Source organism: Panthera leo, chromosome D1, assembly GCF_018350215.1.
Source record: "Panthera leo isolate Ple1 chromosome D1, P.leo_Ple1_pat1.1, whole genome shotgun sequence".
NCBI classification, from domain to species: Eukaryota; Metazoa; Chordata; class Mammalia; order Carnivora; family Felidae; genus Panthera; species Panthera leo.
In genome coordinates, this window is record NC_056688.1 from 44223164 (window position 1) to 44247230 (window position 24067).

General features: G+C 36.1%; 1 protein-coding gene across 3 annotated transcripts in view; it reads left to right on the top strand.

The window, feature by feature from the left end:
- GRM5 (glutamate metabotropic receptor 5) overlaps positions 1–24067 on the top strand; it is a 512152-nt gene that overhangs the window by 419126 nt on the left and 68959 nt on the right. For all 3 annotated transcript variants that reach the window (XM_042906834.1, XM_042906835.1, XM_042906836.1), the window contains exons 5-6: positions 9870–10038; positions 15607–15733. In XM_042906834.1, coding sequence (XP_042762768.1) covers positions 9870–10038; positions 15607–15733 — 296 coding nt within the window. The remainder of the gene's footprint in view (positions 1–9869; positions 10039–15606; positions 15734–24067) is intronic.

Below are 24067 nucleotides of genomic sequence, written 5' to 3' on the forward strand. Positions count from 1 at the left end.
TGCCCATTCCCATGCAGTCAGTTAGTAACAGAGCAAGGACAATATACAATTGCCAGGCACAATCATTAAATTCAAATGAGAAGAATGTAACTTAATTTACACCCCCTCCATTTTCTTTATGTTACATGTGAAATGGTTTTATGTATATCCTGAAAAAAGATCTCATTATTATTTATTAAAGGATTTGGTCAAAGCAACCCTGTGGTCTCTGTTTAATCTCTGACAATCCAACCCCAAATTCACAGATCATTATAATCACTTTGTTGCATGGACTTGTGTGTGGAGTGTCCATTTTGTTAACCAACAGACAATTTATCACATTTCTAAGAATTAAACTTTTAAAAAACACACACCTTAGAATTATATACTGAGCTGATCTGAGGAGCTACAGACATCTAATATTCTGTACAGTCAGTTCCCCTTACAATGTTGCAGTTCCCCTGACAACCTTGCTTCAGCCTCTTGGGTAAACAATACCTCACTATCTTCTGAGGAAGGAAGACTGCTCCAATTTTCAGGGACTTATAACTGCTTAGAAAGTTCTTTATTTCTGTTAAACTGAACCCTGCCTGCCTCTAGTTTCTACTTAGGGCTTTGATAGGACTTTTTTTTTTTCTTTTTGGTTAGAACACATTTCATGTTTTATTTTGTTTTTGAATGCTATATAAAATTCATTTTTTAAAATGTTAGTGGGGCGCCTGGTGGCTCAGTCGGTTAAGCATCTGACTTCAGCTCAGGTCATGATGTCGGGCTCTGTGCTGATAGTTTGGAGCCTGGAGTCTGCTTTGGATTCTGTGTCTCCCTCTCTCTGCCCCTTACCTGCTTGCCTGCTTGTGTACATGTGTTCTCTCTCTCTCTCTCTCTCTCTCTCTCTCAAAAAATATTTAAAAATAAAAATAAAATGTCAGTATATTTCAACTGTAAATTGTGGTCAGTTAAGGAAGAGAGATGAGGGAAGGCAGAGAGAAAGGAGAAAGAAGAGAGATATTGCAGAAGACAGATCACACCCATCACACACAGTGATGAGAAAGAGGTTTCAGGAGCACAGAGATGTAGAAACCAAGAGGCTCAGTGAAAGACAGCAAGAGAGCAAGACAGGGAGAAAGAGAGGGAATGAAATAATGGGAAACAATTGCAGAAAGCTATTATGTGTTTCAATTCTTAGCTAATTAATTCTTCTCTCACTTTTGATGGAGAATAAAATCTATATCCTATCTCTGAAAATTGAAAGAATTCATATCAATTGATAAGTGAAGGCAAAAACAATTTTTTCCATGGAGAATTATTTTTACCTAATTTTTTTCTAATATACTGCTAGCAAAGATTTTTACAGTAATGTTATATTTTCATCACTACAACTACTAATGATAATATATCTGTGTTTGTCTTACAGATAAGAAATAATTACCAGAAATCTGGAGGCTAATAATTGCATGGGGAGGATTCATTCTCTCTAACATAGTTAAAACAGGTTGACAAGTTTGAACCAAATTTAAGGTTTAACTTTTCTTGAAGTCACTTCCCTGTCAAATATAACATTTTCCATTCTATGCAGTTTTCATATTTATTTTTCAAAAACTGGATCTCTTCATGGTTTACCATTCTCCTACATAAAACAGATTTTTGTGAAAGGGAAGCAACGAGGGTTGATTCTTTGCTCTATCAAATAGTTATGGCACATTCTAATGGAGAAGAACAGCAGACTGGAAGTCTAAAGGCTGTTTTGCTCTGCCACTTGTATACTCTGCAGTCTGGTACCACTCAACAACCTCAACAAGCTTTGGTTCCATTATCTGTAAAATGAAAAGTGTGTACTAGACCTTATCAGAGCTAAGAATTGGTAGGAATGGGTTGATGCCTCAAATGGGGTGAGCAATGAAACCCTCATATCTCTTCAAATCAGTAGCAGCAAAGAAAGAAGCTTCCTGACACCGATAATTCTTTATTTTTCCAAGCCTAGAATGTCCAAAGGCTCACAGAGTATTTGCTCACACGGAGTACCTTTTGAAGTCTCAGAAGCCCATATATTTGAAGTAGTCAGTGACATAATATAGGAGTTTCTTTTTTTTTTTTAATTTTTAATGTTTTTATTTATTTTTGAGACAGAGAGAGACAGAGCATGAACAGGGTAGGAGCAGAGAGAGAGGGAGACACAGATCTGAAGCAGGCTCCAGGCTCTGAGCTGTCAGCACAGAGCCCGACGCGGGGCTCGAACTCACGAACGGTGAGATCATGACCTGAGCCGAAGTCGGACGCCAAACCGACTGAGCCACCCAGGCGCCCCAGGAGTTTCTTTTTTAACCTTAGTGCTCTATTTTCTAATATCTCAACTCACTGCATTCTTAGTAGCCACTGGACAAATGTGACCGAGTGGAACGGTTTAGGACTCAGTTTTGTATTCTATAGATTGGTACTTTGGGTTTAGAAGTGGACTTTCGACAGTTACTCAAAATTGTTGCTTACTTCAGATAAAACACTTTAGGATAATCCTTAAGCTACTAAACAGTGAACAAAATTTAAGAATGAATTAAAATTCTGAAAAAGACACTACAGTAAAAAAGAATTGTGATTGGGAGTAAAAACAGAACGGTATTATTTTACAATGTACATCCAAACAGACTGATTTCATATTTGTTCTGAACATTTCCTTACTGAGCATTGGTCTGAGTATGTCAATCTGTCACTGGAATCCAAAAGCTAGAAAGTTTCCCATCCATGTCAATTTGCAGATAGCTAAAATAAGCTGAGCATGAAAGGATGAAGGGATCACGTGTAAGAGCCCATCTGCCAATCATTTAAGTCCTAGGAGGAAAACACATAGGGTACTATGTGAAGACACTGTATACCTAAGACATACCCACAGTTTACATCTACATGAGCCAATAAAGTGATGGTATTGTTTATCCACTGTCCTGACACTAGAAAATTATTTCAAAAATGCTTCTCTGGAAATGTTCTTACATACAAGAAAAACCTTGTAAATAATCACATTAATTTTGCCTCTTTACATCTCTATCCCCATACTCAAAATGAGAACAATAGCTAATAAAGGCTGAGAACTCACAAGGTACTCCTATCTTCTAGCATTTTTACAGTGCTTTAGAAGCTATTTTCACACTTATTTTATTTTGTTTTTTATTTTAATTCCAGGTAGTTAACATACAGTGTTATATTATTTTCAGATGTACAATATAATGATTCAACAATTTCATACATCACCCAGTGCTCATCCCAAGTGCACTCCTTGATCCCCAACAAGGATCAAGGACCCATCCTCCCATCTACTTCCCCCCTGGTTACCATCAGTTCTCTACAACTGAGAGTCTGTTTCTTGATTTATCTCTCCCTCTCTCCCTTTATTTTCCTCTTTGGTGGTTTTTTTTTTGTTTGTTTGTTTCTCAAATTCCACATATGAGTGAAATCATGTGGTATTTGTCTTTCTCTGTCATATTTTGCATATCATTATACTCTTTAGCTCATTGCAAATGGCAAGATTTCATTCTTTTGATGGCTGAGTAATATTCCATTATATATACATATATAGTTAATATATTAGTATTATATATAGTATTATTTGATGAATGGAATTCTTATTATTCTTCTTATTATTTAATAAGAAATTATCTTATTTGTCCATTCATCACATGATTGACACATGGGCTGCTTCCATATCTTAGCTGTTGTAAGTAACAATGCTATAAACGTAGGGGTGCATGTATCCCTTTGAATTGGTGTTTTTGTATTCTTTGCGCAAATACTCAGTAGTGTGATTACTGGATTGTAGGGTAGCTCTATTTTTAAACATTTGAGGGACCTCCATACTCTTTTACACAGCAGCTACACCAGTTTGCATTCCCACCAACAGTGCAAGAGGGTTCCCTTTTCTCCACATCTTCACCAATACCTGTTGTTTCTTGTGTTGATTTTAGCTACTTTGACAGGTATGAAGTGATATGTCTTTGTAGTTTTGACTTACACTTCCTTGATAGTAAGTGATGATGAACATCTTTTCATGTGCCTGTTGGCCATCTGCATGTCTTTTTTGGAGAAATGTCTGTTCATGTCTTCTGCCCATTTTTAATTGGATTATTTATTTTGGGGGGTGTTGAGTTTTATAAGTTCTTTATAGATTTTGGATAGTAACCCTTTGTCAGATATGTCATTGGCAAATATCTTCCCATTCTGAAGGTTGCCTTTTAGTTTTGTTAATGGTTTTCTTCACTGTGCAGAAGCTTTTCATTTTGATTAAATCCCAGAGTTGTTTCCCTTGCCTCAGGAGACATATCTAGAAAAAAGTTGCTATGGTTGATGTCAAAGAGGTTATTGACTATGTTCTCTTCTACGATTTTTATGGTTTCAGATCTTACATTTAGGCCTTTAATAAATTTTTAATTTATTTTTGTGTTTTCTATAATAAAGTGGTTCTGGTTCATCTTTCTTTCTTTTGCATGTAGCTGTCCAGTTTTCCCAACACCATTTGTTGAACAGACTGTCTTTTTCCCATTGAATATTCTTTCCTTCTTTGTCAAAGATTAATTAACCATATAGTTGTGGGCTTATTTCTGGGTTTTCTATTCTGTTCTGTTGACCTATGTGTCTATCTTTGTGCTAGTACCATACCATTTTGATCACTATAGCTTTGTAATATAACTTGAAATCCAGAATTGTAATGCCTCCAAGTTTGCCTTTCTTTTTCAAGATTGCTTTGGCTATTCACAGTCTTTTGTGGTTCCATACAAATTTTAGAATAGTTTCTTCCAGTTCTGTGAAAAATGCTGTTGGTATTTTGACAGGGATTGCATTAAATGTATACATTGCTTTAGGTAATATGGACATTTTAACAATATTTGTTCTTCCAACCCATGAGCATGGAATGTCTTTGCATTTCTCTGTGTCATATTCAATTTCTTTCATCAGTGATTTACACTTTTCAGAGTAAAGGTCTTTCACTTCTTTGGTTAGGAATAAGCCTAACCAAAGAAGTGATTATTTTGGGTGCAATCATAATGGGTTTGCTTTCTTAATTTCTCTTCCTGCTGCTTCATTATTGGTGTGTAGAAATGCAACACATTTCTGTACATTAACTTTGTATCCTGAGACTTTACTAAATTTGTTTATCAGTTCTAGAAGCTTTCTGGTGGCGTCTTTCAGGTTTTCTATATAAACTATCATGTCATCTGCAAATAGTGAAAGTTTTACTTCTTCCTTACTGACATGGATGAATTTTTGTTATTGTTATTGTCTAATTGCTGTGGCTAGGACTTCTAGTACTATGTTGAATAAAAGTGGTAAGGGGCACCTTGCTGGCTCATTTGGTAGAGCATGCAGCTCTTGATTTTGGGGTCATGAGTTTGAGCCCTATGTTGGCTGTAGGGATTGTTTAGATAAATATATTTTTAGAAATGATATTTATTTATTTGTTTGTTTATTTAGAAAGTGCACATGCATGATAGGGAAGGGCGGAAAGAGAAAGAATCTCAAGCAGGCTCCATGCCTAGAGCAGAGCCCTACATGGGGCTCAATCTCACAACCCCAAGACCATCATCTAAGCTGATACCAAGAATCTGATGCTTAACCAACTGAGCCACCCAGGTGCCCCATAATTTTTTTTAAGTGGTGATAATAGACATCCTTGTCTTGTTCCTGACATTAGGGGAAAAGTTCTCAGTTTTTCCCCATTAAGGATGATGTTAGCTATGGGTTTTTCATATATGGCCTTTATTATATTGAGGTATGTTCCCTCTAAGCCTACCTTGTTGAGAATTTTTATCATGAATGGATGTTGTACTTTGTCAAATGCTTTTTCTGCATCTATTGAAATGATCTTATGGTTCCTGTCTTTTTTCTTATTGATGTGAAATATATCACATTGATTGATTTGGCAGTATTGAACCACCCTTGCAATCCTGGTGGATTCACCACTTGATCATGGTGAATGTTTTTTTTTTTTTTTTGGTTTTGTTTGTTTTACTGTATTATTGAATTTGGTTTGATAGTGTTTTGTTGAGAATTTTTGCATCTATGATCATCAAAAATATTGGCCTGTAGTTCTCTTTTTTAGTGGTGCCTTTATCTGGTTTTGGTATCAAGGTAGTGCTGGCCTCATAGAATGAATTTGGAAGTTTTCCTTCCTTTTCTATGTTTCAGGATAGTTTGAGAAGAATAGGTTAAATCTTCTTTAAATATTTGGTAGAATTCACTGTGAAGCCATCTCTTCCTGGACTTTGTTGGGAATTTTTGGATTTCTGATTCAATTTCTATGCTGGTTATTGATCTGTTCAAATTTTCTATTTCTTCCTGTTTCAGTTTTCATAGTTTATATGTTTCTAGGAATTTATCCATTTTCTAGGTTGTCCAATTTGTTGGCATTTAGTTTTCATAATATTCTCTTATAATTATTTTTATTTCTATAGTGGTTGTTATTCCTCCTCTCTCCCTTGTGATTTTGTTTGAGTCCTTTCCCTTTTTTTCTTGACAAGTTCGGTTAAAGTTTTATCGATTTCATTGATTTTTTTTTCAAAGAACCAGGCCAAGGTTTCATTGACGTGTTCTTTTGAGTTTTAGTTTCTACATCATTTATTCTGCTCTCATCTCTATTATTCCCTTCCTTCTGCTGGTTTAAGATTTTGTTTGTTGTTCTGTTTTTAGCTCTTTCAGTGTAAGAATGTTTATTTGAGATTCTTTTTCCTTCTTGAGGTAGGTCTATGTTGCTATAAACTTCCCTCTTAAAACTGCTTCTGCTATATCCAAAAGGTTTTAGAATGTTGTGTTTTCATTTTCATTTGTTTCCATGTACCTTTTTATTTCCTTCTTTAATTTCCTGGTTGGCCCACTCATTGTTTAGTAGCATCTCATTTAACCTCCATGTTTTTGTGAATTTTCCATACTTGTTCCTATGATTGACTTCTAATTTCATAGTGTTGTGGTCAGAAACTAGGCATGATATGAGTTTGATTTTCTTGAATTTGTTGAGGCTTGTTTTGTGACCTAATATGTTATCTATTCTCAAGAATATTCTGAGAGGATTTAAAAAGAATGTGTGTTCTGCTTTTTTAGGATGGAATGTTCTGAATATCTCTGGTAAATCCATCTAGTACGGTGTATCATTCAAAGCCATTGTTTCCTTGTTGGTTTTCTGTTTAGATGATCTATTGATGTAAGTGGGGTGTTAAAGTCCCCTACTATTATTGTATTATCATAGATTAGTTGCTTATGTTTGTTATTAACTGTTTTATGTATTTGGGTGCTTTTTGTTGAGTGCATAAATATTTACACTTGTTATATCTTTTTGTTGGATTCTCCCCTTCATTATTATATGTCCCCTTCTTTGTCTTTTTTTACAGTCTTTTTTTTTTAAGTATTATTTTGTCCAATATAAGTATTAGCTATCCTGGTTTTCTTTTGACACCTACTTGCATGATAAATGTTTCTTCATCCCTTCACTTTCAATTTGGTGTTTTTAAGTCTAAAAAGAATCTCTTTCAGGCAGCATACAGACAGGTCTTGTTTTTTTATCCATTCTGTCACCCTATGCCTTTCGATTGGAGTGCATAATCAATTTACATTTAATTATTAAGAGATATGTATTTGTTGTCATTTTATTATTTGTTTTGTGGTTGTTGTGTATCTGCTTTTGTTGATTTTGTTGGGAGATCTCTGTGCCTCCTGGATCTGGATGTTTCCTTCCCCAGGTTAGAAAGTTTTCATCTATTATTTCTTCAAATAAATTTTCTGGCCCCTTTTCTCTCTTTTCTTCTGGGATCCCTATAATATGAGTGTTATTACATTTGATGGAGTCACTGATTTCCCTAAGTATATTCTCATTTTGCATAAATCTTCATTCTCTCTTTTGTTCAGCTTGATCACTTTCCATTACTCTGTCTTCTAGGTCATTAATTCATTTCTCTGCTTCTCCCAGTCTGCTATTCACTCTATCAATGTGTCTCTCTTTTAGTTTATTGAACCTTTTATCTCTGCTATGCTATTCCTCATCTCTGTGTTAAGGGTCTCATTCATGTCTTCCACTCTTTTTTTGAAGTCCAGTGAATATCTTTATTACTTTAAATTCTGTACCAGGCATGTTATTTTTATCTGTTTCACTCAGATCTATGGCCATGACTTTGTCCTGTATCCTCTGTCTTCTCATTTTGTCAAAGTCTGTGTGCCTGCTTCTCTGTGTTAGGAAATTCAGCTACTTCTCTTGTTCTTGAGGGTAATAGCCTTATGAAGAAAAGGTCTTGTGGTGCCCTACAATATAGTGGCCCCTGTTCCTCAGGGACTGGCACTTCAGGGAGTATCTCCAGTATATGCTGCCAGTGCTCTGCTATTGTGCCCTGGATGCTTTATCCTTTAGGCCAATCATCTATAGAGGTTATCTTTGTCTGTTGTGGGCAGTGTTTGGTTTCCAGCCTGAATGTGGTGCATTTTGAGTAAGTATGGTCTGGTCTGCTTGTGAAATGAGACCTTTTGCCACTACCTCCAGAACCAAGGCCCCACAAAACTCCTGGGTCAGGAGATGGGGTGTCAGCAGGGGTTTGGGCCAGTCTTCTTGGGGAGGGGGACCACCAAGCTGGGATTTAGGCAAGGGTGACTGGGAAGGGCAGTTCCACTGGATTGCAGGGGAATGACTTGGTGTAAGCAAGTTAGGTAGTGAGTGTCAGTGTTGGGCTGCTTACCACAGGTGGCTCTGTGTTTATGCTGAGGGGTGGTATGGGGGAAGGGTGCCTGCCAGTTCCTTTGTTCCTGGAAGAGACTCTCTGTGAATGTTGCCTCTCTGGGACACACTCCAAAGTGAGCAGATACCTCTCCACTGTGTGCCCCAGGCGCTCTTCAGCTCACTGTTTCCATGCTACATGTCCATGAGTTGTTTGCCCGCCTTCTCTCCAAGAGTAGCCCCCTCTATCCTTCTGGAGCCAAGTCTGCTGACCTTTAGAACCCCAGGCTTTAAGCCCCACTGGTTGCAAAAACTCATGAAATTCAGCCCCTCTCACTTTCCAAGCCAATTGTTATGGGGTTTCATTTTCCCTGTGCACTCCCCTATGTGTTAGTCTGTCTGTCGCATCTCCACAACAGCGACTCCTCCCACCACACCACAGCAGCTATGATCCATTTCTATCCCAGACTGCATCTCCACACCTCCTACCTTCTTCAATGTGGCCTCTTCTCTATCTTATTTGTGGAGTTTTTTCTGCCAGTCTTCAGGTTAATCCCTGGGGTATTTAGGATGATTTGATAGTTAATGTAGTTGTATTTGTGGGATGAGATGAGCCTAAGATCCTCCTACTCTGCCACCATCTTCCCATCTCATAAATTCTTTTCAGATTTATTTTAAATACCACTCCTGATAGTCTCTTTAGACAACAATTTAGCCACTGATAAAGTGTAAAATAATAAAGGTAAAATCAGTCCCTATCCAGATTATCCCCACATTCCCTACAGCTGAAGACAAGATTAAACATTTACCAAATTTGTTACTTGGCTAGTAAAGGAAAATTTTGTCATTTTATTTGAATGGAGATAAAAACCTTTCTATATTTTTTAGAAGTCTAACAGTAGTACTTGTTTAAACTTCTTGAAGTTATTTCAAAACTGTTTTTCATCCTGCTGAGGTCAAGTCACCTTCTCACATGGGATTATCTTCTATTTCATGTATAAGCTTGATGGTAAAAAAAAAAAAAAAAAAAAAAAACAGTCTCTTAAAGGAAAGTGAAGCAGACAGGCTTTTTTGTTATTTTAAGTATACTGTCATGGAAAATTCCAGTGTCACTAATATGATAGTAGATACATTTTTGGGAAATGAAATCTATTGCTTTTTCATAGCTGAATACTTATATTCTTAGCTGAATAATCATTATGTTCTTGTTCCTAAGGTATGAAATAATGAATTTCAAGGAAATGGGAAAAGATTATTTTGATTATATCAATGTTGGAAGCTGGGATAATGGAGAATTAAAAATGGATGATGATGAAGTATGGTCCAAGAAAAACAACATCATCAGATCCGTTTGCAGTGAACCATGTGAGAAAGGCCAGATAAAGGTAAAATAAAGTCCATGTTTTTTAAATTTTTTTGTAAATTCAAAAGTATTCACTGTCATTGGCTATTTCTGAAACTTTTAGATACTTGTCTTACCTTTTACATTATAAGCTTCTAATGTCAAAAAAATTTTTTTTTACTTTTCTGTCATTAATTCCTTTTGATAGTATGACCTATAGTTGTCTTAGTAATTGGACTGATTGAACCAATTGACAGTTGAGTCATGTTTATCCACACTCTTTGTACTCATGTAAGCCTTTTAAGGACATGCTCCTGGGGATAGATAGTTAACAGTTGGAAAACACATTAATTCCTAATTAACTTAACAAATATTTGTCAAACTATTACAAATGCAATAGTTTATATCAGTGGGGCAAAAATAAGTAACACACATTTACTGCCAGAAGAATTATAGTCTAGCTGAGGAAAAGTACCACAAGGCACAGATAAGCAACATCATATAAAATGTGATGATTTCATTAAGAAAGAAAAAAAAACAGAGCTATATAAGTTCACATAAAAGAATGGGAGAGATTACTTCTGAGTAAAATGTTAGACATTGGACCATGAAGAATGGATATGATTTCAGAGCGAGATGTGGGAAAATGATCACTTACATAGAGGGAACAGTAATAGGAAAGATACAGAAGTGGTCGATTGAAGAATGTTCTGGAATAATAGTGAATAATCTAGAGTTCATTGCTTTAAATGGTTATTATAAAAGAGAAAGTCAAAATGATAAATTGAAGCCATATTTGTGGAGAGTTTTGAATGGCATACTAAGCACACTGAACTTAATTTTTATTAACCAGGAGTCAGGATAATTTTGACAAAGATGTTGACATAAACTAGGCTATAGTAGGTAAAGATGCATGAGTAGTTATAAACATGAATAGAGAAAGAAGAGACAAGTAAGGACACTGATAGTGATAACAAGAATCCTGCATTATGGAAGAAACAGTGAGAATGGAGAGGGAGCAGGGGAGGTATTTGAGAGAAACATTATATATATATAGGTATACTTAATCAACCCTGGCTACCAACTGGAGGTCAGATTGGAGAAGAAAAAGAAGTCCAAGACAACTGCAATTTCAAGTCTTAGTAACTAGAAAGTCAAGCATAGAAAAATGGGAATGGTTTTAGAGAAAAGGCAATGGGTTAATTTGGCAGCCTATTGGTTTTGAGATATCTATCCAGTGATAGAAAACATTGGTCTACAACAATGAGAAATAAGGCTGAAGATACAGAGTGAATTGAATAGAGCTAAAGTTGGAGCTGTTAGAGTAGGTAAGTCACTGAACCGGAAAGTATACAGAGGAAATAAATGTGGACCAAGAACAGACACTGAAGATATACTTTGAAAGCATAAAGGGGGTAAGGGGGGGGGGGGTCCCTCCAGTGGTTCAGTCAGTTGAGTGTCCAACTTCAGCTCAGGTCATAATCTGACGGCTCATGATTTCGAGCCCCGCATTGGGCTCTGTGCAGATGGCTTGGAGCCTGGAGCCTGCTTTAGATTCTGTAGTCTCCCTCTCTCTCTGCCCCCTCCTGCTTGTACTCTGTCTCTCTCTCTCTGTCAAAATTAACATTAAAAAAAAGCCTAAAGGAAGAAGAAAAGGTAGGGAATGAGGGACAACAGGGCCAGGGAAAGATAGAGAACCAGAAAGCAAGCTGTCATGCAAGGTGGTAGTCAGTGGAAAAGAGAGGTCAAGGAAGAGAAGCACTGAGGGAAAGACAAGAAAATTAGGGTTAGCCCTTCACCTGGGCCTTCTGGAAACAGAAGCTTGTAGATTAAAAGAATAGAATGGTAACTGAGCAAGAAGAAGTATGTGATGAAAAGCAGTTAAGGGGCATGTCTGATAGTTAAGGACATTGAAAAGTTACTTTTAGGCTAAGTAAGTTCTGACCACACTTACAGGAAATAAAAAGTCAGTGAAAGAGAGAATGAAGATATAATAAAAATAAAAGAAGTTTAGCTATTGAGGTATAATGCCCTAGGGGAAGAAAAATGATATCAAATTATTCATCAAATAGTTATTGAAGTACTAGACTACCACACTTCAGGCAGTGTATATACCTGGAGTAGTCAGCCTTGGTCTTTTCAGTCAATCTCATGTTTACTCTGTTTAGAACATTTGAGGTGTTTATTCATTGGTGATTACAAATTAAATGGAAATAATTTAGTGTTAACTGTAAAACCTTCAAGGGGTAGTTCTGAAGATTTGGTAAGCATAAGACCAGCAGGAAGAAAGACAAGGTAAATAAAGATAAATAGACATTCATATTATCTGCTAAATGGCACAATAGCTTATGGGGTATCTAAATATTTCTGTATGTTTTGTTATGGTATACAACACGGGTTAATAAACCATAACCCATGTGCCAAATCCAGCCTATTGCTTGTTTTTGTAAATAAAGTTTTATTGAAGTACACCATGCTCATCTGTTTATGTGTTATCTATGCCTGCTTTTGTGCTACAATAAATGGAATTTATCAGTTGAGTTGAAATAGAGACTGTATGGCCCACAAAGACAAAATATTTACTTTGCAGAAAAAGTTTCCTAACCTTTAATATTCAGTGACAGGCTGCATCTTGCCCAGTCATCTTGCAATTAGATTCTGTACGTGAAATTATTTTTAGACTCACTCAGAATATTGATTGTTCATAATTTCCATTTCCTCCTGTAGAAAGATTAGCCTGGATAAATTACCACATGGACATTGTTTTGACCTTTCACAGCAATACAGTTTGAACCTGTAACTTCAAAATGCTGAATAGCTGATTTGCGAGATTTTTTTATATGTACTTTTCTACCCCATTCTACTGGGAATAACTTACACAATGGAAGAATTTGACTCCCTGTTATCATATTTTTAATACTAGTTATTTTTTAATGTTTAGTCTTTTGTTAATCCCAAATTTTATTTTCCTAATCATATATTATTTTCACTGTATTAAATATACAAGTGACAATATTTTCTTAATATGGCTTAATGTTGTCATTGAGCAATTCTATTAAAGATGTCAACATCTCATGCCATCTTTCAGATTTGTTAATTTAGCGTCCATGCAAGTACACTTGGTCTAGCAAAGGTTCAAATATATTACATATTGTTATTCACAAAGAAAGCACCACTACTTCCAGGATCTTCAAAAAGAATGGGAGTCATGATGTTACAGAATTGTCACTACCTTTTCATGAATGTGAAACAGAACATATATAATATGTGAAAAAAAAAAGTAAAATCAATTCTAAATAGAAGAAATATCAAGTTGTCACCACTGATGTAAAAAAAAAAAAAAGACTATAATATTGGAATTATTCTTAGAACAGGAAATGATTTTATTTTGGTAAAAAAAAAATTGAAATTTACAAACCAATGCAAACATGAACTGCACAGGAACTGAGTATATTTCTAGAAGGAAAAAAAATGCAGCTGCTTTGTTTGCCATGCCCTCCTAAGAAAGAGAATCCTTCAGTATTTCAGATGTGCTTGTTTGCATTACAAAATATAATAATTGTCCAACAATAGTTTTACCAAGTGTGGTTGAAATTACCTTAAAATGACATTTTTTCTCTATATAAATATTCATATGCATATTACTAATAAAACAGTTAACATCGTTAGAGCGTCCTACAGTTTACAAATCACTGTGCTATTAATCATCAGGAAACCCTATAAAGCTAGATATTACATGTAAAGCACTGGTCTTCGTTTGAAGAAGTCAGTCAATCAGCTGTGGAACTGTTCAAAGCTACACAACTATTTACTGGCTATAAGTAAGACCAGAACTCTGGTGCCTCTTGATTCTCAAGTCCAGGACTCTTGCACTGCATCTTTCAAAATATCATGAACTCTATTGTTTTTACGTTTTTATTTTAATTGCAGTTAGTGAGCATATTAGTTTCAGGTATGCAACATAGTGATTCAACAATTCCATACCTCTCCAGGTGCACATCACCCACAAGTGTACTCCTTAATCCCTATCACCTATTTAACCCATCTTCCCACCCCCTGAACTCTATATAGACCAGTAAGGCACAACATTTATGAACATGAGTCTTGAAGTCCAACAGGCATTGTTTGATCCTTCATTTGCCCATATGTGTTATCTAAGCTCACCACACTTCAGTTTTCTCCCCTTAAAAAAAAAGAATAAAATAAAACCAACCATCTTATTACAGAGCTACTCTAATGTTTTAGTGAGATAACAGTATATGGCATGCAGAAAATAGCCATTAGTCAGTATTATAATGAAGACTACTTTAGGTAGATTAAGCAGGTCTAATTAGCAACGCTGTCTTACTTATCTGTTTATTTTAAGGAAGGGACCATTCAGACCCTTCTGTCATTCTCTACTTGTGTGGTGGCAGTGTCAAGAGTCGGCAAAAGGTATAGGAAATACATAAGAGGTGCCAGCTTACAATTGTATATGGCTACAGATATCTAGACACTGTTACTATTGAAGGTCATTAATAGAATCAGCATGGAGGACAAGGAATATGCAGTGTAATCATTGCTGTGTCTGGTTATTGCTGGTTATTAATCACAGTTTTAATTATTTATAAGAATGTTTAATGAATGCTGTCTCTATTCCACAGAGGCTATTCATGCACCAGTGGTGGAAAAAAAATAAAAGACATCCATTTCTAAAGAATAACATCTGGGACTCCTTCAACTGTTAAATTATTTCAATTATTTTCCATTGCCTTAAAAAAATCAAACAGATGAAGAGGTATATAATAGTCTCAATGACCTTATCCACCATCATCCCAAGCAAATCAAAGCTACTAGAATAGGAAGGAATGGGCTGTGAATTATTGAACCAGATTTTCATTAGAAATAGAGACCAAGAGATGAACTCCAGAAAAAAATACATGTTGAGTCTCTTAATTCAATAGGAATTCCTAAGGATTTTTTTATCATACAAGTAGACTTTTGAACTTTAGCAGGTATACAATGTTTTTTGCTAACAATTATTCAACTGATGGAAGGAGCCAAGATAAATTTAGAGAGCAAAAGTTTTTAATTTGAGGGAAAACAGAAGACTCTGGGGAAAATTCAGTTATATACATACAAGTGTAAGTGAGTGTGTATTTATATATAAGTACAAACACAGACGTTTCATTAAATATAGATATCTAAAGCTAAGTACCCAAAGACTTGTATTTATTTTTTTCAATATATGAAGTTTATTGTCAAATTGGTTTCCATACAACACCCAGTGCTCATCCCAAAAGGTGCCCTCCTCAATACCCATCACCCACCCTCCCTTCCCTCCCACCCCCCATCAACCCTCAGTTTGTTCTCAGTTCAAAGACTTGTATTTAATTTAATTCTAAACCCTGTCACCAACCAATTTTATGATGTGGGACTAATTGCTTAAACTCAGCTTCAGTTTCTGTGATTATAAAATGAGAATATTAATAAACACACTACTTATTTGATAACATTTGAAATAATTTATGTTAAAGCCATTTCTGCTTTGCAAAGCAGCATATTTGAATAACAGATTGCTGGATTTTCATCTATACAAAAAAATAATCAAAACTTTAAATATTTACCTTAGGTGATCCGGAAGGGAGAAGTCAGCTGTTGTTGGACCTGTACACCCTGTAAAGAGAATGAATATGTCTTTGATGAATACACCTGCAAGGCGTGCCAGCTGGGGTCGTGGCCCACTGATGACCTTACAGGTATACGTATCACAATGTCAGCATGGATACATGCTTCAAAAATTAACTGAAAAAGGATATACACATGGAGGAGGTCACATCTCAAGTATTTCTCATCTTGGTGGTATTGTTCACATGACAAAGAATTCCCTTAGGGACAGAAGCCTTCCCAATGCATGGGCTAATCTCAAAAATCTTTATATCTCAGGGAGAGATTGGTCAATATTCCTGCTCACACCCCCAAAGTAGATCAGAATTCCTAGGTTTTCTACTGGACATTTCCAGCCCATCCTCAGTAGAGTCTCAGAAGGTCCTAAGCAGGGTCCCAGTTAACCATGTATTTGAAGTGGAGAGGGAGAGCTGTTAGCCAATAAAAGACTAAAACAGATGACATATCCAAGAGAAAAAAAGCACAGAGTTGGGTGGAAGTTGGTCTCAAACTTTGCTACTCTTAGTAATTTTCCTTCTAAACCAGGAAGCTCCAACAAATGAGTTTTAAAATAATGTTAGCACAGGGTAAAACTTATCTCTACTTGTTTTTTTGTTTTTGTTATTGTTGCTTGTTTGCTTTCTTTGTTTGACTTTTGTGTTGTTTGGGTTTGGGTTTTTTTCCTCCAAAAATGTTAAGGAATATGTCATTGTGTTCTCAAGATTATAGTTCATGGCTATTCCTAATTTTTCCAATGTAAAAACAAAATATAATACCTTTCATCCTTCCTTCCAATTATGCAATAAAAATTTATTACATGCATGTTTGCCCACCATTGAAATAAAGATATAGAAATAATGATGCAAACTCTATCTTAAAGAAGTTAATATGGGAAGCAAAAGGTAAAAATATGATTACAATATTATTAAAGGGCACAGATTTGTGGACATGGAATATGAGGAAAGGACCTATAGGAGTAGGTCTTCAAGGAAATTAAGAGACAAACAGTCTAGGCAGAGGGCCCACTATGTGGGATGTCAGATCATCTAGTGATTCGACAATTAACACAGATTTAGTATCAAACTCCTAGAGGCCAGAAGATTATAAAATCATCACTGTTAGACTCCATCCCTCACAGGATGAGAGATTAGCCATGATAGTTATATTAGCAATTCCAAAAGCCTGGTTCTAAAAATCCTATGATCCTGGGCCTTTTGAGACCAGCTTACATTAAGGCTTTGTTTCAGTGATTGTCAATGATTGGTATTTATACAGAAGACTTCTCTTTTCTTAAAAAGTAAAAAAAAAAAAAATCTGATTTAATATAACATCCAAGTGCCTTCTAATAGCACTTGAGTCCTGTTTTCACCATTAGACATTGAACTTTCTGATAACTCATACATCCTGGTATCCCTAGAGCCAACTCAGTGCTAAACATAAAGCCTGCAATAAACGTAGTTGAATGGATGAGCTACAGCACACACACACACACACACACACACACACACACACACACAAATTGTGTTTAATATAAAGTAAAAGAACTAAAATAAAAATGAAAATATTAGGGAAGACACAATTTAAATTTGTAGTTATAAAAGTTCTCTTTGAAGAAATGGACATTAGTTGAGGCCTGAGTAACAAATAGAAATAGCTAGCCAAGAATGGTGAGAAGGGCATTTCTAAGGGAAAAGCACACCTAAGGTCTGCCTATGTGGAAACAAATCGGAAAATCAGAAAGGTAGCAGGAACTAGATCATGTATAACCTCATAGCACATGTTCAGGATTTGAATGTTTGATATAAAGTATAATGAGAAACCATTGCATGGAGTATAGCAGAAGAAGAAAGCCCAAGATGATTGAATGTATATTTTCAAAAACATAATTCTAGTAGCTGTGCAGGAGAATGATTTGGAGGGGGATGGAAAGCAGGAGAAGGGACACAGGTTGGGTGGTTACAGCATGTTGCCACTGCAGGCAAGAGTTCTTGGTGTCTTGGACTAAACGAGATACTAAGTAAGGGAACCAAATTTTCTGCTTTGAAAACTGAAGAAATAAATGCATTCTTTGATAAAGAACAGTAGTTTGGTTTAAGACAAGATCAGTTTGACATAAAATTTGAGATTTTCAAGTATGACTTAATTAATTTAACAAATGAAGTCTGAATTAATTTAACAAACTCCTTAGTTTGAGCCAGAAAATGTAGTAGGAACTAAAATTCAAAATGCAATCTAAGTTTTCAGTAAACTTATAATCTAGTGGAAGAAAAATATGTAAATAGTAACAACACAGTATACTAACTGCTGCAGGTAGATAAGGAATGAATAAAGTATTATGGAAAAATGAAGGAGGGCATACTTAAGATGGGAGAATTCCAGAAAATTATGAGGCATAATTTTCAGCTCACTTTTTAAAAAGTGAAGAAGATCATATTAGAGTGTGCCAGATCAAGGCTTTTAATGGCACCACCATTCTCCTAGATGGTGAGCAAAACCAAGGGAGCCACCCTAGACTCTTCTCTATGCCAGGCCACACATATCCAGTCACTGGTCAAGCCCAGCTATTTGAGTTGCTAAATATTCTTATTCCCTCCTTTCTTCTCCATTTGTACAACTCTTCCCTTGATTAGGTTCTCAGATTTCACACTTGACCCTTGCGGTAATTTCCCAGTTTATTTCCCTACTCCCAAATGTATGCCACATGCCTCTAAGTCTACTTTTCATCTTGCTGCTGGATAATGTATCCAAAGTACAGATTTGTCCCATTTACTTCATTGCTCAACACTTACCAGTGTTTTCATATCTCTACAGGATATATTCCAAGTTTTTCAACATGGCATTCAGAATTCCCTCTCTTCCCCACCCTCTTATAATCTTTCTAGTTTCAATCAGTACCACTTTACAAATCTTTATGATTTTGCCTTCTAGTATCAAGGGCTGTTTAAATACTTGTGTACATACAATGCCATTTTATTCTTCCATGCCCATACATGTGTTATCTTCTCTGCCTGGAAGGTACTTACTCCTCCTCCTTTACTTGAGTAACTCCTACTCACCCTTCCTTATTCTGTTCAGATGTCACCTCTATGAAATCTTTCTTGATGTACTTAGACTGATAAGCCCCCTATTCTGTATTTCTAAAACAAATTCTGCTTCCCTCTTTACATCAGTTTTCAAATTGGATTTTAATGGTCTTTCTCCTTATCTGCCTCTTCTAGTGAATCATTAGTTTCTCAAGGACATAACTGTATCTCAATCGTATTACCATTCCCAGCATGTAACAGAATGCCTGGCACAGAGCAGGCACTCAGTCAATGTATGTCAACCTGCAGGAAAATTATGGGGAGTGTAACAAATGAAAATGAAAGCAGGTATTAGGGTCATCCTGTGAAAATAGCTATTAACTAAGGAGTTTGGACTTTTTCCTGTAAACAGTGGAGGGACAGGGGCTCCAGGGTGGCTCAGTCGGTTTAGTGTCCGACTTCAGCTCAGGTCATGATCTTGCGGTTTGTGAGTTCCAGTCCTGCATCAGGCTCTGTGCTGACAGCTCAGAGCCTGGAGCCTGCTTTGGATTCTGTGTCTCCCTCTCTCTCCACCCCTCCCCCGCTCATTCTATGTCTGTCTGTCTCTCTCTCTCTCTCTCTCTCTCTCTTTCAAAAGTTAAATAAAGATTTAAAAAAATTTTTTAAAAATCAGTGGAGGGACAGTGGAGGGTTTCAAGCAGAAGAATGAAATGGTTTTTTTCCTCTGGCTATATGCATACATGTGAGTTTGTGTGTGTGAGGGTAGAAGAGAAGAAGGTAGGGGGAATAAATGCCAAACTTAGAAAGGTCTCCACATTGATATTATGTGAAGTTTAACCTTTAATTGAGATCTACAGAATTTTCCCAAGGAGCCTATAGCTGTTTGCAACCCTATCTCACTGACCCTGATTCAAAGTAACAGATCACTTGGGGCTGCTCTCTAGCCAGAAGACTGCTCTGATGACTTCAGCTCTTCCAAAGCTGCCACAGAGAAGCTTGGGGCTAGCTTCAGGGAGTATTTTAAGTCTTTCTTCTACCCACTTAGTTACCCTACTTCAGCCTATGACAGCTCAGGTCACCTTTGGGTCAGTACCCTCATGGTGATAATGGATAGCAACTAACACATACATTATGCTTTCTATATGTGTGAAAGGAGAACTGTTTGAAACATTTTACAAATGTTAATTTAGTTAATCCCAACACAATCCTGTAAGACTGTTAGTGTGGTTAAGAGATTTGAGCCTACTAACAACTGAATGATTATTTAGAAAAAAAACAAAAAAAAACTAGATGTGGCAAACAACTGACATTAATGTCTATATATTCAGGCATATATTTGTATATATGTATATATTCATGGAAAGATGTCTGAAATGAAGGTTACTCACTGTTAAGAAAACATGTATGTGAGCGCTGGGACTATGGGTTACCTCTTCATACACACACATACACACATATATGTGTATGCATATAATATTAAATTATGTTATAGGCACATATTTCCATCAATAAAGCCATTAAAATAAATTTTAAGCTATCTATATTCTTAATAGCTATCATAAATTATCAGGAACCAGGAACTAGGAATTAGGAAGACAGAGAAAGAGAATTTGGCATGAAAACCAGGAAGACTAAAATAAAATTTAGATTTAAAACTGGAGGATGAGGGCACAACATAGACAGTGTCCCTAATCCATTGAGAACAAAGTAGTTATTCTCTGTCTAGCACTCTTATCTATGTTAGCAGTGAAAAGGATAAATGGGATCCCTGCCCTCAAAGAGATTATCATCCTAAATATCGACAGAGAATAATAAGATGTTGAGTGTTAACAACAGAGAGGACCAGAATGCCATAAGATCCTGAATCAGTGGAAGCAACTTAGATGAGATGAAAATTTCCCCCAGTGGACAGAGTACATGCAAGAATTAAAGTAAAGGTGGACATTGGCCAAACTGAAATGAGGAGAAGAGTGTTTGGGACATAGAATACAGGAACTGAGGACAACCCAGAGTATGGGGTGGAGGGAATAAGACAGACAAGCGAGGCCAAGACCAACCCTTGGAGGGCTTTGCAAGTCATGGGAAATATTTTGAAGTTTATTCTAACAGAATTTAAAAACCATTATTTAATCATTTAGTCCTTTGTTCAACAAATATATACCTAGCACTTCCTCTGTCCCAGGCAATGTTCTAAGGGCTGAAAATATTCCCATGACCAAAACATAAAATTCCCTGCCCTTATAATGTTTACATTCTAGTGGAAAGAATAGTTTCAAACAAGGCAATTATCACCTCCAGGAATATCCAAAAACTGAATAAGAAAGGAAATGCAAACAGGGTGGGCTGTTTTATGAATATTATCCAAATAGCAATGTAAAGAGTGAATATGCTTAAAAGCATGAACAGGAAGGGTAGTGATTTCAGAGTAGTGGTTTAATCTGCAGAGAAGGGAGGGAGTTTGGTGGGAGTTAGGAAAGAGGTTTCAATTTTATCTGTAAGCTGTGTGTTTGATTTGAAACAATCATGATGAAATATCACTGTTTGTCAAATCTAGATTTTTTTATGTTTGTTCTGTTAATTCCCTGCATGTTTACAATCTTTATAACTTAAGACACTTCATACTAGTTGAGCTATTTAAATACTGAATACTGAAAGATACAATTTAAAAATAAAGATTAGAATTGGGATTTTAAAAGCGGTAAGAGAAAACCACAGTAATGAAATTTTGCAGATCACAATGTGAATCTATTTGCCTTTTGGACTATGATGATGTAGTGGGAATAAAGAGCAACGAAAAGATCTGATTAGGAATTAAAATCAAGAAGAGAAGGTAATTGTTTCCCTGAGAGATGACAGTAACTAAAGTATAATCTGGCTGGAGCAAGTAAGGGGGGGTTAGGGGAATAGTGGAAGGCAACAATTTGGGTTCAGTGTTCAGAGAATTCCCTAACAGCCTCTGCCAAGATAACTTCTTCATTGCACACCATTCCCCACCAGATATATGCAAAAACTGTCCTAGAAAGAATCTTTAATTTGTTTTCTCTCAAAGAATTTGGGTTAGGTTAAAAGTAGCAGATCTTTGGCTCCTTAGTCTAAAGCCCAAGCCACAGAAACCCTTTCAGGTGGGTTTGCCAACTCTGGCAACCTTCCAACAAACCCAACTAAAAGGAAAAAGCAAAAACAACATGACTTTCAAAAAGTAACTCAGTGAGAAGCTTTATGACAGGAAGTTAGAATGAATTCCTGCTTTTCACTTATAAAGAAATGTATTTTATTCATTTTAAAGGCAAAGCTGTAAAATAGAAGGAAGGCAGTGCCTATCAGCATTTTAATGTCAATAGGAACATTCTCTGGGAAGTTTCTTTGGTTCCCTCAGTTACCTAATTGCTTTGGAGGTTGAAACCTTTGTATATTCATTAAGGGAGAAAAAGAGAACAGAGTCAAACAAAAGGGAGTTGGTGGGAACCTGGGAGGGATTGGAGGATGAGCTCCAAGGGGACAAAACACTGACAAGTTTTATAACTCCAGCATTTCAGATACTTTCTTCTTACAAATAATTACTTCATTTGTGTTCCTCAGTTTGTCCCACTTTTCTTGGGAGGTTTTTTTTTTGCCTTTTTTAAAAATTTATTTTTGAGAGAGAGAGAGAGAGTGGGGAAGGGACAGAGAGAGAGGGAGACAGAGAATCCCAAGCAGGTGCTGTGCTGTCAGCACAGAGCCTGATGTGGGGCTCAATCCCATGAACCACGAGACCATGACCTGAGCTGAAATCAAGAGTCTAATGTTTAACCGACTTAGCTACACAGGCACCCCTTTTCTTTGCCTTTTAATAAATAAGTACATTAAAAAAATCATAGGGAGGATTGATTTTCATTACCAAAAATTATAACTACCTTAGGCATTATCCTTTTGAATCTTATGAGGTAGATATTATTATTTTATAATTGAATTAATTAAGACCCAGGAAGATTCTGTAAACTGCTCAAACTAGTGACTAATTGACCAAACTAGTGGAAAATCAAGCCTAAGTACTGTGATTGTACCGTATTATGCCCTACCACCTTCCCTTCTCCACTATCACGTTTTGGAGTCCTGTTTTTTGTGGGGTTTTTTTTGTTTTTTGTCTTTTTCCAGAAAACCATAGAAAAGAAAAAAAATTCAGCTTTCAAGCCGGTCATATGTTAATTATCTCCAAGTCACTCTGATATTTTCATTTAAAATGTGCTGCCTATTTATTACAATTCAATCTAGATGAGGAAAGGGGTAAAAAATTCTTGCCATGTATTGAATATTATTTGCTTCTGATTCTTTAGGGTAGATTTGTTACGAGTTTAGATGAGAAATATGTTTATTTTTATCACTACAATTGTAATAGTTTCTGTTAATATTAAAAATGGAACAGGTTTTCATAATGGTGAACCTAATTTCTTGGCTTCTGGGTTAGAGAAAAATTTGAATAGGAATATATGTTATACAAGCTGATTATTCTATCATTCATTCAGCAAAAGTTCTTTTATCAAGTTTTTATACTGTTGTCAACTTGTGCTAAGTTCTACTGATAGAGATGTAAATGGAAGGTGTCTGACTTTCCGTTTATGTAGAATCACATGTCCATAACAGAAGAGGGCTGACTTAAATAATTGCATTAAGAGTATAACATATGATACATGCTATAAATGAACCATATGGCAGGTTCACTGGCGGCACAGAGGATAGTACTCATGAGCAAATAGTTCTAACAAGGTTCAAACATAGCACTGGGCACTGGACACAGTGATCATGGAGATACAATTCCCACCCTCAAGTATCCCAGGGCCTGGGCAGACAAATATACAAATAAAGAGGCAATTTCAATTTAATATATTAAATATGCCAAGCATATAGTAGAAACTGATTTAATGTTTGTCCAATGAAAAGAATAAAAGAAAGAAGAGGAGGAGTGCCTGGGTGGCTCAGTTGGTTAAGCATCCAACTTCAGCTCTGGTCATAATCTCATGGTTCCTGAGTTTGAGCCCCACATCAGGCTCTGTGCTGACAGTGTGGAGCCTGCTTGGGATTCTCTCTCTCTCATCTGTCTCTGCTCCTCCCCAAATTGCACTTTCTCCCTCATTCAAAATAAATAAATAAACTTAAAAAAAGAAGAGGAAATAAAGGAATGGATGAATAAACAAAGGAAAGGAACAAAGGACGAAGGAAAGTGTTAGGATGAGAGTATGCAGTGATTACTACAGGAACACTGAGAAGAGAAAATTAGCCAGTTCTGTAGTACCTTCTGGAAGGAAATGGAATTAATGCATGTGAAATGAGAAGTTAACCAGGTAAAATGGAGAGGAATTTTCAAGCAGAAGAAAAAGACTCTAAGTAATGTTACAACATATCATATCTGAGGAATGTGTCTGAAAA